This window comes from Geotrypetes seraphini, chromosome 13 (assembly GCF_902459505.1).
Source record: "Geotrypetes seraphini chromosome 13, aGeoSer1.1, whole genome shotgun sequence".
NCBI classification, from domain to species: Eukaryota; Metazoa; Chordata; class Amphibia; order Gymnophiona; family Dermophiidae; genus Geotrypetes; species Geotrypetes seraphini.
The window spans coordinates 66,200,700-66,216,857 of NC_047096.1; the positions used below are offsets into that span (position 1 = coordinate 66,200,700).

Consider the following 16,158-nt stretch of genomic DNA (forward strand, 5'->3'; position numbering starts at 1 on the left):
CTTCTCCTCACCTTATTTAGCAGGCTTTCTTTTTCAGCGACCTGCACGCTTTCCCAAAGAGCCGCACACGCGCGGCTGCTCAGTGTTCAATCTTCTGCTCTGCTGCAACTTCCTGTTTCCGGTTGCGTCAGAGCAGAAGATTGAAACTGAGCAGCAGCGGCTCTTTGATAGCGTGCGGGTCGCCGAAAAAGAAAATCTACAAACTAAGGTGAGGAGAAGGGAGAGAGCTGGCTAAACACTAGAATCGATTGGGCAGGCGGGTGTGAGCTGCGGGGACCGCGCGATCCTTCATGCCTCACTGCGGGGACAAGACCCATTCACCGCCCCGCGGGCGGTGAATGGCCTTGTCCCCGTCGCCGCAGAGACTGCTAGTTTTCTTCCCCGTTTTCGGCGGTGACCCGCGGCTGAAATGCGGTGGTCGCGGGTAAACCGCCACCGTGTCATTCTCTAATAAGCACCAAGCTTGATGCAAAGCATTGTTAAAGAAAGCTAAACAAGAATATGAAGAACAACTTGCCAAAGAGGCAAAAACTCATAGTAACAATTTTTTTTAGGTATATCAAAAACAGAAAACCTGAAAGGGAATCCTTGGGACCATTGGATGATCAAGGAGTAAAAGGTGTGCTCAAAGAGGACAAGGCCATAGCAGAGTGACTGAATAAATTCTTTGCTTCAATCTTTACGGAAAAAGATGTAAATGGTTTTCAAGGGTGATGAAGCAGAAGAATTGAAAGAAATCTTGGTGAACCTGGAAGATGTACTAAGGCAAATCAATAAGTTAGAGTGATAAATCATCTGGACCGGATGGTATACATCCCAGAGTACTGAAAGAACTCAAACATGACATTGTTGATCTGTTAGTGATCTGTAACCTATCACTATAATCATCTGTAGTATCTGAAGATTTGAGGGTGGCCAATGTTATGCCAATTTTTAAAAAGGGATCCAGGGAATTACAGACCGGTAACCTGACCTCAGTAACATAGTAAATGATGGCAGATAAAGACCTTCTAGTCTGCCCATAAGTTATACCCATAAAAAAAACACATGATTAGATTAACTTGTCTATTCTGTGATATTTCTGGACCGTAGACTGTAAAGTCTGGTATTGTCCTAGGTTCCAAATGCTGAAGTTGCCGTCCAAGCTCACTCCAGCCTATCCAACCAGCCCATTGTTTACAGGATATCTACCGTAAAGTCTGGCCAGTAACATCCTCATGTTCCATCTTAGTGGAGTTCACATTGATGCCCACCCCATCCTACACCGAATCACCATTTATGGGACACAGACCATTCAGGTCTGTCCAATACCTGCCTTAGTTCTTTAATTTATATCCTTCGTTTTCTAATTAGAGATCCGCCATTTTTATCCCACGCTTTTTTGAATTCCATCACCGTTTTCCTCTCCACCACTTCCTCGGGAGGGCATGAAGAATTTCCTAACATTGCTACTGTCTTCCTCCCTGTAACCTCAAATTATGCCCTCTAGTTTTTACCATTTTTTCTTCTCTGGAAAAGATTTGGTTCTATATTAATACCTTTAAGTATTTAAATGTCTATTTCATGTCTCCCCTGTCCCTCCTCTCCTCCAGAGTATACATATTTAGGTCTTCCAGTCTCTTCTCATACTACTTTTGGTTCAGACCCCTTACCATTTTCATCACCTTCCTCTGAACTGCTTCAAATCTTTTTATATCCTTCACCAGATACAGCCTCCAAAACTGAACACAATACTTAAGTGCGGCCTCACCAATCACCTATACAGGGGTATCAACACATCCCTTCTTCTTCTGGTTACTCCTCTTTCTATACAACCTAGCATCCTCCTGGCTACAGCCTCCGCCTTATCACGCTATTTAGATGCCTTTAGATCCTTAGACACGATCTCCCCAAGGTTCTTCTCTCCATCTGTGCTTATTAGTCTTTCACCTCCCAGCACATATGGTTCCCTCGGATTTCTACCCCCAAATGCATCACTCTGCAATTCTTCGCATTGAATTTTAGTTGCCAGGCGCCAGACCATTCTTCTAACTTTTGCAGATCCTTTTTCATGTTTTCCACTCCCTCCAGGGTGTCCACTCTGTTACAAATTTTGGTATCATCCGCAAAAAGGCTAACCTTACCGTCTAAGCCTTCAGCAACATCACTCACAAACATATTGAACAGAATCAGTCCCAGCACCGATCCTTGAGGCACTCCACTACTCGCCTGACATTCCTCTGAGTGAATTCCATTTATCACTACCCTCAGCGTCTGTCTAACAACCAGTTTCTAATCCAGTTCACCACTTTGGGCCCTAACTTCAGCCCATGGAGTTTAAGAGCCTTCTATGAGGAACCATGTCAAAGGCTTTGCTGAAATCTAAGTAAATTACATCTAGCGTATGTCCTTGATCCAATTCTCTGGTCACCCAGTCAAAGAATTCTATCAGATTCGTTTGGCAAAATTTACCTTTAGTAAAGCCATGCTGCCTTGAATCTTGTAATCCATTAGATTCTAAGAATTTCACTATCCTTTCCTTCAGCAACTTTTCAATTATTTTTCCAATAATTAAAGTGAGGCTTACCAGCCTTTAGTTTCCCTCTTTATCTCTGCAACCACTTTTGTGAAGAGGGATCACATCCGGTCTTCTCCAGTCCTGTAGAACCTCTCCCGTTTCTAAAGATTTATTGAACAAATCTTTGAGAACCCACCAGAATCTCTTAGAGCTCCCTTAGTATCTTGGGATGGATCCCGTCCGGTCCCATAGCTTTGTCCACCTTCAATTTTTCAAGTTGTTCATAAACACTTTCTTCTGTAAACGGTGCAGTATCCACTCCATTCTCAGGTGTAACTTTGCTGACCAATTGCGGGCAAAATAGTGGAACATGTAGATGACCATGATTTAATGAGACAGAGTCAGCATGAGTTCAGCCGAAGAAGGACTTGCCTCACCAATTTGCTTGACTTCTTTGAAGGTGTAAATAAACATGTGAATAAAGGCAAGCCAGTTGATGTAGTGTATCATCTAGATTTCCAGAAAGGTTTTGACAAAGTTCCTCATGAGAGACTCCTGAGAAAATTAAAGAGTCATGGGATAGGAGGCAATGTTCAATTATGGATTAAGCATTGGTTATCGGACAGAAAACAAAGGGTAGGGTTAAATAGCCATTTTTCTCAATGGAAGAGGGTAAGTAGTGGTGTGCCACAGAGATCTGTATTGGGACCGGTGCTATTTAACTTATTTCTAAATTATCTGTAAATTGGAACTATAAGTGAGGTGATTAAATTTGCAGAAGACTCTTAAGTTGTTAAAATGCAATTTGACTGTGAAAAACAGCAGGAAGAATTTAGGAAACTGGAAGACTGGGGTGGTCAAATCATAGTTACCAGATGCTAGGGTCTACCTTGGGGGTTAGCGGTCAAGAAAAAGATCTGGGTGTCATCAACACGCTGAAACCTTTCACTCAATGTGTGGCAGCTGCCAAGAAAGCAAACAAGATGTTAAGAATTAGAAAAAGGGAATTAGACTAAGAATCCGCTATAATAATTCCCTTAGCGCGCATGCGCACTTCAATTTTCCCTGCCCCAAGGGTTTGTTTTCTTTTTCTTCTCTCCTCCCATTGTGGACTATGTGAAATGTAATATTACTTTGTGTTAACTTTTTGCTTATCAGCAAGTGCTGATTGCATTGTATTTCAGTATTTCCTTATCATTGTGATGTAATGATAACTTGAAATGATAAATTAAAAAAAAAAATAATAATAATAATTCCCTTAGTGCGCATGCGCACTTCAATTTTCGTGGCTCTGTGCGTCTGTAGCTCCGTGGCCGGCAGAATGTTAAAGGATGCGGTGCGTAAGCACGTTCGGGGTTGACATCGGGGAGAGAAGGAGGCAGCGGCAACCGAGCTCTGGAGCTAGGGGAGGGAAGGCCACAACCATTGCAGCTCCCTGGTTGCACAGCCTTCTCCTCTGCCTCCACTCTCCTCTCTGGGTCAGAGCACCGTTGCAGCTCGCAAGAGACGCGCTCTCTGCCCGCCCAGTGGCGAACCAACACCCCTTACCTCTGAATTTGTTCGTTGGGTGGGTCAAGGATGAGCATTTATTTATTTGCGCTGGAGGCTGGTGGCGCTACTGCGGGGGGGGAGGAAGGGAAAGAGACAGAAAGACAGCGGCCAAGGAGAGAGAGAAAGAGACAGAAAGACAGACACACAGACAGCGGCCATGGAAAGAGAGAGAGAGAGAGAAAGAAAGAAAAACAAAGAACATGAATACAAGATGTCGGGGGTGACATTAGCCAAATGCGAACAAGAAAGGGATTTGGGGGTGCTGATAGACAGAACCCTAAAGCCATCGGCTCAATGTGCGGCGGCGGCGAAGAAAGCAAATAGGATGTTAGGCATGATTAAGAAGGGGATCACGAGTAGGTCGGAAGATGTTATAATGCCACTTTACAGAACAATGGTTAGACCACACTTGGAATACTGTGTCCAACACTGGTCTCCATACCTTAAGAAGGATAAAATTCTGCTGGAGAGGGTGCAGAGGCGAGCCACGAAACTGGTCAAAGGCATGGAGAATTTAAGCTACAAGGAACGCCTCGGGAAACTGGGACTGTTCACCCTCGAAAAGAGAAGACTGCGTGGGGATCCGATAGAGACTTTTAAAATATTAAAGGGTTTTGATCAAATTGACCAGGAAGCAGCATTACTGACATTTTCAGATGTGACGCGGACACGAGGTCATAGCCTAAAACTGAATGGCAGCAGGTTCGGGACAGATGTCAGGAAGTTCTGTTTCACACAGAGAGTGGTGGGCGCTTGGAATGCTCTCCCGGAGGAGGTGGTGGCAGAAAATACTGTGCTGGGTTTCAAATGCAAGTTGGATGCATACCTTCTTGCAGATCATATTGAGGGATACGGGAAATCTGGGTCTCCAAAAAGGAGCACCTAAATGGGCCTCCGCGTGTGCGGATCACCGGACTAGATGGACCTCGGTCTGATTCGGTGAAGGCATTAAAAAAAAAAAAAGGGAGAGAGAGAGAAAGAAAGACACACAGACTGCGGCGAATGAGAGAGAGAGAGAAAGAGACGGAAAGACACATAGACAGCGGCCAAGGAGAGATAGAGACAGAAAGAAAGACAGCGACCAAGGGGAGAGAGAGGCAGAAAGAAAGACAGACAAGACACATCTATTCTAGCACCCGTTAATGTAATGGGCTTAAAGACTAGTGTTATAATATTTCTGTATCTCTCAATGGTGCAAGCTCATCTTGAGTACTGTATTCAGCTCTGGTCTCCTTATCTCAAAAAAGATATAGTGGCAGTAGAAAAGGTTCAAAGAAGAGCGACCAAGATGATAAAGGGGATATAACTGCTCTTGTATGAGGAAAGACTATAGAGTTTAGGGCTCTTCAGCTTGGAAAAGAGATGGCTGAGGGGGAGATATGATCAAATTTTACAAAATCCTGAGTGGTGTAGATAGGGTATAAGTGGATCTAATTTTTTTTTTGTACTGCATCAAGATTTACGAAGACCAAGGGACACTCGATGAAGTTATAGAATAATACTGTACTTTAGAAACCAATAGGAGGAAATATTTTTTCACTCAGAATAGGTATGCTCTGGAACGTGTTGCTAGAGGATGTGGTAAGAGTGGTTAATGTAGCTGGTTTTTAAAAAAGGTGTGTCTCAACAGCAGACTATAGACTTTTCCTCCAGGAACTTGCCCAATCATGGGAGAATCCACTTCTTGCCCTGGATTGGTGGCATGGAATGCTGCTATTATTTTGGATTTTTGCCAGGTACTTGTTACTTGGATTGGCCTCCATGAAGACGGTATACTGGGCTAGATGGACCAGTGGTCTGATCCAGTAAGGCTATTCTTAAGTTTTTATATTCATTAGGAGATTGTTCTTCATGGAAACATAGAAATAGACGGCAGATAAGGGCCACGGCCCATCAAGTCTGCCCACTCCACTGATCCTCCCTATCTATCTTTGCGGATAGATCCCACATGTCTATCCCATCTGGCCTTAAAATCTGGCACACTGCTGGCCTCAATAACCTCAAGTGGAAGACTATTCCAGCGATCAACCACCCTTTCAGTGAAGAAGAACTTCCTAGTGTCACTGTGCAGTTTCCCACCCCTGATTTTCCACGAATGCCCCCTTGTTGCCACGGGACCCTTGAAGAAGAAAATGTCTTTTTCCACCTCGATGCGGCACCTCGATGTTGGCACAGTCGGTGGCTTTGAAAGATGCAGGTCTGATTTGAAGTTGTCCATTGTGAATGTTCATGTCGTGCATTGGTGAGAACCTGTTTGGAGTCAAATTAAAGGCCACTGCTCTACTTGTTGACCCCCTCATCAGCTACAGCAAAGCAGTCCTTCTAAAACCATAGTTCTTTTCTTGTAAAAACAAATCTTTATCAGAAAAATTACCTCCATATTGAAGACAGAGGCAGTAAGAACTGCAGCAGACATTTCCCAAAACTCCATCCAAGACTCAGAGCCCGAGACTCAGATTTTGATGCAGCCCAAAACACCTCTGAGATTTTGAAAAGAGCTGTATATTCTTTCCACTGGTGGGATGCTGGATGCAACTTTTCATCAAAATCCTGGCAATTTAATAACAAAGTACACAGATGCTTTTCTCTTAATAATTTATTCAATTCAGATCTCTGAATTGGATTCCACCCAACAAAATTACCTACAGAAAAAGTTGAGATCCTCCTGTCAAGAAAATGCGGTCGATCATGCCCCAAAATTGGTAATCAGTAGAGGCTTCTACTCCAGATGTTACTTAATTCAAAATAGTTGAGAAAGTTAACCAATATAGGACATGAAAGTTCTTGACAAATGGTTAGTCTAATAGAAATTCAGAATAAATTCTTTATAGTCTAGACCCCTCTACTAAATGTGACAGACTGATTATTTTTTCTCAATCTCAAGGAAATATATATGCTCATTTTCTTCCAACACTTAACCCCAAAAGTTTTTTTTGTTTTTTTGTTTTTTTTCCCCACAGTGACTCGTGTCCATTTCTGTTCAGACTCCCACCAACACCAAGAGTTTTCATGAATTTGTCTATTAGTAGTAGCTGCCTCCCTTTGAAGAGGACGTTTATTTTGTTTTTCTTTACCTAGATGAGTGGTTGGTGAAGGAATTCATCAAAAAGGCCAAGAAGTTTGTTCAAATGATGGTTCAGCTGCTAGAGTCACTGAGTTCATCATAAACAATGTGAAAAAAATCTATAACCATCAAAACTCCAGTATATTAGAGTCCTAAATTGATATCCAAGTGGAAAAACTTTCCTCATGGATCAGAGGACAAACACTCTGATAGGGATCACTAGGGAATTCATGAGCAGAATAAAATCTTTTTTTGTTTTCTGATGGTTCTGCTCAATTCTGTAGCAACCACCATCCATGTGACTCTGCATAGGCGTCTCTGCAATTATCAGCCTCAGTGAAGCCTAACGTTCTAGTGTGGTCGGTTGACCCAACCATTATCTACTCCTATAGAAATGAATGACTGGGTAACTTTTGTCTCGGGTTGTTCTAGCAGTCTCAGCACCAAGTGATATTAACCACAGATCTATCTGGCATAGGATTTGGAGCGTTTGTATGTAAGAAGGTGAAATAGGTTAATCCAATGTGATACTTCCTTCTAGAGCTAGGAGCAGTCTTTAGTGTTCTGAGATTCAGCAGCATAGTGCTGGAGAATCTTCCTTCAAACACACAATAAAGTAATGAAGCTTTATATAACGAAATGAGGAGGATCTGACTTTATATTCTCTGCAAAGAAGCACAGATGATCAGAAATGTGTCTCAACGGATGTGGCTTTCAGCAACACCTCCTGTTGGCACAAAATACAATTGCAGACAAATTTGATGTCTGACATCTTAAAAATGGTTCTCATCACAGGTAATAGATGATTGCCAGATGCTCTACAGTTGATCTCTTTGCAAATAAATTAAATCAAAAGACAAGAAGAGACTTGCTGTTCTTCTCCAGAAGACCATGCAGCCAACATACACGGGAGAACAGGGCTGTCTTCCAATTTTTTGTTCTCCAAAACATTTTTGAAGATACATGAGGGCTCAGTGGCCCAATGCTGATCTTGTGAAATCTGGCTAAAGATCCAGATTTCATATCTTCACTGATATCTCAGAATTGATGTAGGCTACTTGACCCAAATATCTTTTCATTAGCACTAACAGAAGCTTAGATGTTGACTGGTCATTAGTAGCATCACAATATCCTTACAGTCTCTAGGAAGAAGTCACTGGAAAATCCTAAACTCAGGTGAAGAAGATTCTCTTTGAGGTGGGTGAAAGGAAGCTCAATTCCATTATGTTTCACCTTTCTGGTCTGGGTACCACTGAAGTGCCACTGTACCTCGGTGCAACATTGTCTAAAATTCAAGTTTCTGAATACAAAACTCCTAAATAAGAGACAACTTGTGCTTTTGGGATTTTAGCTTATAAAACCTGCCTCTGAGCCCATGGAAGTTGTAGAACTAAAGTACTTCATTTGGGAAGGTCTTTTTGCAATGGCACAAAGAATAAGCAGTTTTGAAGCACTCATCACACATTCCCAATATCTGCAATTCTTACACAATAGGGCAGTCTTGCAAACTCACCCTAAATTTTACCAAAAGCTATAGTGGTTAGCTTTTCAGGAGCTTCCCACTTCCTTCTTAGGGCTTTATGTACTGAAAGTAAGAGCCCGGTCCTGCCCACACAGGACTGTAAAAGAACGCTGGTTTACTATATTACCTATTTCCCCTCAAAATACGTTTAAAATATGGGGTGCGTCTTATGTGCTGGTAATCAAAATTATGAGTTGAAATTTCAGTCAGTCTAAAACTTCTGGCTTATATTAATACTAGTCTTATAGCCCGTTCACAGAGTGAGTGAACGCGGAGTCCTGCCGTCCCTCAAACGTAAGTCTCCTCCTTTGCCCGACTCCAGCCTCTGCTCCTCACCAGTCCTGCCTTCGGTCCTGTCCCTGTTAAACCGGCTGCCAATAACAAAGCCAGATGCCATGGGTTCTTCCCTTTTGCCAAATTGCTAAAGGCTCTGCCGGTCTCGATCCTGTCCATCTCTGAAGTACACTCCAGAGTCTTCTTTAAATGTGCCTGCTTAGCCTTCAAGATTCTACACGGCATCCTTCCTCCCGTTATTCCACTCCTTTGGAACTCCTCTAACCCTAACTCCACCAGATCTTCCCAAAAACTGAAACTATCATTCCCTTCTACAAAAGGTATATCCCGCGCAGGAAAACTAGGAACATCCCTCCCCTTTAGAACCACAGAACTCTGGAACAACCTCACATCGCCGCTCAGAAATTCAAACTCCCTCCAATTCTTCCGCAAACACCTGAAAACTTGGCTCTTTTCAAAAATCTAACACCTCCTGCTTTCTGGGACCCTTGTCCCTCTCTTTCTTCTTGTTCCTTTCCTATAACTCTTCATTGGAGTTCCTTTCTATCCGAGCTCTACGCTTGTGGAAATGGCGCGGTATACAAACCTAAGGTTTAGTATGATGGGAAGACAGCCACAAGACCAGTCTGCTCAACTCTTCATATCTTTTGGATCTTAATAAACTGGGGAATGTAGCAACTGAAATAAGACTCACATATCTCACTACTACAGCCCAGCAGGGTTGAAACTAAGTGAATCGTTAAGGGCACCATCTCTGCTCAATTCTTGTGGAAGAGATGTTCACAGCTTACATACCACTAGTATCTGGACGGTGTCTAAGAGGCAGTGCTTTTGCAAGCAGTATTACAAGGCTGTTTTATGTAATAGCTGACTTCCCTATAATTTTGTGTTTGATTTGCCCGGAGAATTCAGTCAAATGAGAATAGGGGGAAGCCTCAGCTCTGGGATTTCCCATTCCTGTGACTGATTCATCCTGCTTGTTGATAGAGAGTGCGTAATTGGTTACTTGTAGCGGAGGCTGTCAGTAGACGGCAGGATAACCCAGACACACATAACCCGCCCACGTTTCTGGAAAGTTGTCTCCTGAGCTTTGTGAGGTAGCAGCTGTGTGGCAATCCCTGCACATGCTCATAGAAACCACCTAGGGTTTTCCCAGTGCCGTGCCGGCACCATCAGATTATGTCACTCACTTATGGTTTATTATGCTGTCTATCAAGAACCCCCATTATAGGTAAGCCACTGCACTTTCTTCATTGTGCCTCTCTCAGTGTGTGTATATGTATATAGGAGATGGGGTATTGCCCCAGTACATGCATTCTCAGGAAAGGGGGAGGGGGAGAGACCCTTCATTGCTAAGGCAGCATTGTCTTGCTATGGATCACAGTTGATATATCATGATGGGTATATTCCAGGAGTAACACCTTTTTTTTTCCCTCTCTCTCTCTCCTTAGCAATAGAAACCCAGAGCACCAGCTCAGAGGAAATCGTGCCCAGCCCTCCATCTCCACCCCCGCTGCCCCGCATCTACAAGCCCTGCTTTGTCTGCCAGGACAAGTCCTCAGGCTATCACTATGGAGTCAGCGCCTGCGAAGGCTGTAAGGTAGGTCATGTCACAGTATTGTGTTGTGTTGCTGCTGGTGCCCTCCTGCCTACCCTTGTTGTCTTTAGCACAACAGGGTCATGAGGTATTAACTGAAATGAAATGAAAATTCTGTGTTTTTTAAAAAGCTGTTAAGACTTTCTCCTGACTTTTACACCCCCTCCCCTCCCCAGCCAGAGCAGACAGATGCCCCTGAGGGATGGATAGAAATAGAAAGTCGAGCAGTGCTCTGGCATGCCTGGCCTCTGCCTGCTCCACTGACCTTCACATTGTGTTTGGGAAGTGGCAACTCGGGTTTCATGCCGCACCCTGCGACAGCGTTGTCAGTCCAGCAACTGACAGCAGAGTGAGGGAAGTGGTGTGGGGCGGGGCCTACCCGAGATCACCCCAGCGCTCTGGGGACTCTGGCAGAGGCTATCTAAGAGAAGGAGATTTGTTAGCTGACTGTGTAAAGTCTTTTGGTAGTAATACTAATTCTGCCTGAGGTCATTGGCCAGATATGAATATAGAGTGCCGTGTGCGAGTGCTGCCCCCTGGCTGCTGTTGTGTTGAATAGCTTTCATTCAAACCAGTTGTCTCTCTTTACTGGGCAGGGTTTCTTTCGGCGCAGTATTCAGAAGAACATGCTATACACATGTCACCGGGACAAAAAGTGCATCATTAACAAGGTGACTCGGAACCGTTGTCAGTACTGCCGGCTGCAGAAGTGCTTTGAGGTTGGCATGTCCAAGGAATGTGAGTACCGTAGACCTATACTGTTCTGAGCCTATATAGAACTACGTAATGGGTTGCTGAGGGGGAAATCTGGCCCTTCCCCCCGCACCTTCTTGAGATGTGACTTGCATGCACAGTTTTTAAATCTTGGACTGGCAGGGAAAGTGATGTTAATAAAAGACCTGATCATTAAGCTGAGGGTTTTCCAATTTTGAAGATGGCAAAAGGGAGGGGGAGGGTGTTGCATGTATTGAATGGGGGGTGGGTTGTCCTGGCAACGCGTGATTGATGATGTCAGAGATAAATGGCATGGACGGGCTGCTCCCAGCGCCTCCGTGCTGGCTGTCCCAGAGCCAGATGAAATTTAGATTCTAATGGGGTTTCTGGGCTTGGGAGGGGTAGGGGGTAGGGAAATATTGAGGGAAGAAAGGGTAAAGTGAGCAGAGAGAGGGCTGCATATGGCCAGAAGGATGTGTACACCTACACACAAAATCATTAAAACTACCCCCTTCTACCATTTGAGATTAATGTTCCTGCCTCTTACAGTAATAATATGCTCTCAGATTGATGGAAGCCTGTGTATGGAGCCTGGGAGCAGAGGCAGAATGAATCCCATGTCCCAGAGATTTGAGCATCGTGGCTCATTTTCAGGGTGATTTGTGCTTGTTCCTCATACACGGGCCCTCTGCATCTACAAGGTAACGGGGCATTACAGGGAGCAGGAGAGAGGTGGAGCCTAGAGAGGGGTCAGCACCTAAACCCCAGGGAAGGGAGCACCACATTGAAAGTTTATGCTAGCGTTGCATTCCAAAGATTTGCAGCTGAGCTTTAAGGGGACATGGTTTGTATCATTTGGAAACGCAGCCAGTCTGTAGTAAGTCTCCTTCGGGCTTCCCAGTCTGCCAGAGGGAGGAAGGAAGGAAGGAAGGAAAGAACATGTATTCAGTGAAAGAGTGAATGAGTCGATCGCTCACCCAGTGCTTCCTGAGCCCTGCCGGCGCACCCCAACCCCCGCTCAGTGGCACTGAAGCTCTGGACTGATGAGGCACTGTCTCAGCTGCAAATTTCTCTTCCCAAATTATCCCTCCATTTATAAAAAAAAAAAAAAAATGTAATTATATATATTTCCCCCCCTCCACTTTATTGGATTTGCAGAAAGAGACATGAGTGATTGGTGAATTATTCCAGCCCTCCTCCCCCTCCCCCTCTGCACTGTTATTAAATTTACCCTCCTGGTCCTGAGCGATTACGTGTCTGGGGGTAATCGCTTAGCAATGACTTTGTCCCGATTTCTTTTTCGTTTTAAGCAGAGCTGTGTGGCTGAGAACGTGTCAAGGCAGATGAAATAATGGGCAAGAGGTACAGGACAGATGTGGCTCCCCCCCCTTACTCCCTACGCCCTCCCACCACAAAGCTGAGCTCCTTTGAAATCACTGTTCAGGAGACACGCAAGAGCTGGCTTATGGAAAGGGAGGGAATTGGAGGCACCTTTTCTCCTCTTGTTGAAGGTTCCATTTCCTGCTGTATATCACTATCTTCATAATGATTCCACAGAGGCCTTGGCTATGGTGTAGGCATGTGACTCTCTCTTGTGGACACATTGAGACCTTGCCCAATTCTTTTTACTTTGTCTTTCTCTGTCTCCAGCTGTGCGGAATGACAGAAATAAAAAAAAGAAGGACCCGTCCAAACAGGAGTGCCCAGAGAGCGTTGCCATCACGCCAGAGGTGGAAGAGCTTATTGAGAAAGTGCGCAAGGCACATCAGGACACCTTTCCCGCACTTTGCCAACTGGGCAAATACACTACAGTAAGAACCCCTCCAATCCGAGAGGCTGCATCCAACTGCTGCCTCATCTCAGACTCGCTATTCAGTGCTGAATTTCAAATTTTTCTTTTTAAGTTGGGCTGTGTTTTGCATTTCAGAACAACAGCTCAGAGCAACGTGTGTCACTGGACATTGACCTCTGGGATAAGTTCAGTGAGCTCTCTACCAAGTGCATCATCAAAACAGTCGAGTTCGCCAAGCAGTTGCCCGGCTTCACCACGCTCACCATTGCCGACCAAATCACCCTCCTCAAAGCAGCCTGTCTAGATATCCTGGTGCGTTTTGCCAACCGTGACTCATAAGAGTGCAGGGAGCTGTTTCCTTCGGCTGTGTGAGGGACGCTTGCTGCTGCCTAAGCTGTGGTGGGGCATTGTGTGGAGCTTGTGATGCTGCCACCTGTGTTGTACGTGTTTTGTGATGGTGGGGGTGAGGGAGTGGAGCTTGTGATGCCGCCACCTGTGCTGTATGTGTTTTGTGATGGTGGGGGTGAGGGAGTGGAGCTTGTGATGCCGCCACCTGTGTTGTACGTGTTTTGTGATGGTGGGGGTGAGGGAGTGGAGCTTGTGATGCCGCCACCTGTGTTGTACGTGTTTTGTGATGGTGGGGGTGAGGGAGTGGAGCTTGTGATGCCGCCACCTGTGTTGTACGTGTTTTGTGATGGTGGGGGTGAGGGAGTGGAGCTTGTGATGCCGCCACCTGTGTTGTACGTGTTTTGTGATGGTGGGGGTGAGGGAGTGGAGCTTGTGATGCCGCCACCTGTGTTGTACGTGTTTTGTGATGGTGGGGGTGAGGGAGTGGAGCTTGTGATGCCGCCACCTGTGTTGTACGTGTTTTGTGATGGTGGGGGTGAGGGAGTGGAGCTTGTGATGCCGCCACCTGTGTTGTACGTGTTTTGTGATGGTGGGGGTGAGGGAGTGGAGCTTGTGATGCCGCCACCTGTGTTGTACGTGTTTTGTGATGGTGGGGGTGAGGGAGTGGAGCTTGTGATGCCGCCACCTGTGTTGTACGCGTTTTGTGATGGTGGGGGTGAGGGAGTGGAGCTTGTGATGCCGCCACCTATGTTGTACGTGTTTTGTGATGGTGGGGGTGAGGGAGTGGAGCTTGTGATGCCGCCACCTGTGTTGTACGTGTTTTGTGATGGTGGGGGTGAGGGAGTGGAGCTTGTGATGCCGCCACCTGTGCTGTACGTGTTTTGTGATGGGGCGTGGTTTGTGTCCGTGTGTGTAGCTTGTGTTGCCATTGCCAGTGAAGGATGTTTGTATGTATGTGTGTGTGGGGGGAGGGGTTGTGTAGCTTGTGCTGCTGCCTATAATGATGTCAGCATGTGAAGCTTGTAGGACTGTAGCTGTGCCTGTATCTGCTTCAAGTGCCTGTACTTATCTTTGCTCGACTCCCTCTGGCACACAGATCTTGCGAATTTGTACGAGGTACACACCGGACCAGGACACAATGACGTTTTCCGATGGGCTGACGCTGAACCGTACTCAGATGCACAATGCAGGCTTCGGGCCCCTCACTGACCTCGTCTTTGCCTTTGCCAATCAGCTGCTGCCTCTGGAGATGGACGACGCAGAGACTGGGCTTCTGAGTGCCATCTGCCTCATTTGTGGAGGTAAGGGGGGCATTACAGATGGCGGTTTAGCCGTAGTTTTCGCGTGCCTCTTTGTCAGTCAAAGCATTTGGTTCTGTATCGTGTCTCTTTCAAACATATAAACATAGATAGAAACATGACGGCAGATAAAGGCCAAATGGCCCATCTAGTCTGCCCATCTGCAGTAACCATTATCTCTTTCTCTCTCCGAGCGATCCCACATGCCTATCCCAGGCCCTCTTGAATTCAGATACAGTCTCTGTTTCCACCACCTCTTCTGGGAGACTGTTCCATGCATCTACCACCTTTCCTTAGATTACTCCGATTCATGAATAATAAGAGGAACAATTCCAGCCTTTTGGGGCTGGCCATATTCTTCCCAATCAGATCCTGAAAGAATTCAAAAAGGCATGGGATAAGCATGGAGGATTCCTTTTTAGCAAGAAGATGGAATAAAAGTGTACAGCATTTCTGCTCAAAGAAAAACTTAAATGACTTCACACTTAAAAAAATAAAGGCATAGAGGGAAGTAACCTGCATAGAGCGGCATTTCAGCCTTTAAAAACAATAGGTGAGGGGGCTTTCATGGAGTGACAGGTACAACCCTAGCCATCTTTCTAGGCAAACGAGATGTCATGGGGCTTCTATCTGCCTTCATTTATCGGATTACTTTGTTACTGTGCCTCTGGCCTGGTGACAGGTTAACACACATTATACCGCTGTGTACCCAAGGACCATACAGAAGTTTTTATGCTCAGTTACAGGAAATATGAGATGAACATCTTTGTATATTGCTCAGTACTAAAGCATTTCTGTGGCTTCTTAGGGTTATTTCTATTTCTTATTCTATAGTGGAGGAGTGGCCTAGTGGTTAGAGCACCTGCCTCAGCACTCTGAGGTTGTGAGTTCGATTCCCACTGCAGCTCCTTGTGACAAGTCACTTTTAACAATTTACTGCCTCATGTAAACCGCTTTGATTGTGTAAACCACACAGAAAAAGTGGTACATCGAGTCCCATCTCCCTTTACCCTTTTTATTTGGCGAGGTTCTGTCCATGTTCTCCATGGACAAGCTACAGTTATGCTAGTGAGGTGATATCACTGGCATGAAGCCAAGTCAGAATCCCCCTTCCAAGCTTAGAAAACATCTGGCATGACTGAGCCTGTGTGGAAATTTTTTATTTATTTATTTATCCATTTTAAACCAAATTTACAAGAATCCTCTTGTGACAGAAAATCAGAGTATACATATATAAAGTAATCTGAAAAAATTACAAAAAAACACATATTGAAAGCAAAAAAAGAGGAAAAAATAATTTCCATTTGATAACATATCTTTTAAACGCCTCCTTAGACCACCAAAGCACCCCATGGAAGACAAGTATATTAATGAGACAAGGAGAGCTCAACTTAAACTAAGAACCTAAAGAAAAAGCTTGGCGTATTACCAGCCAAATTCTCTTTATTTATAATTTAACATTTTTTGTGTCCAAAAAGTAT

General features: G+C 44.9%; 1 protein-coding gene across 2 annotated transcripts in view; it reads left to right on the forward strand.

Annotated features, from left to right (window-relative positions):
* The window catches only part of RARA (retinoic acid receptor alpha), a 139,157-nt gene that overhangs the window by 93,380 nt on the left and 29,619 nt on the right, over positions 1–16,158 (forward strand). For both annotated transcript variants that reach the window (XM_033918476.1, XM_033918477.1), the window contains 5 exons: positions 10,380–10,528; positions 11,122–11,263; positions 12,890–13,050; positions 13,167–13,343; positions 14,476–14,680. In XM_033918476.1, coding sequence (XP_033774367.1) covers positions 10,380–10,528; positions 11,122–11,263; positions 12,890–13,050; positions 13,167–13,343; positions 14,476–14,680 — 834 coding nt within the window. The remainder of the gene's footprint in view (positions 1–10,379; positions 10,529–11,121; positions 11,264–12,889; positions 13,051–13,166; positions 13,344–14,475; positions 14,681–16,158) is intronic.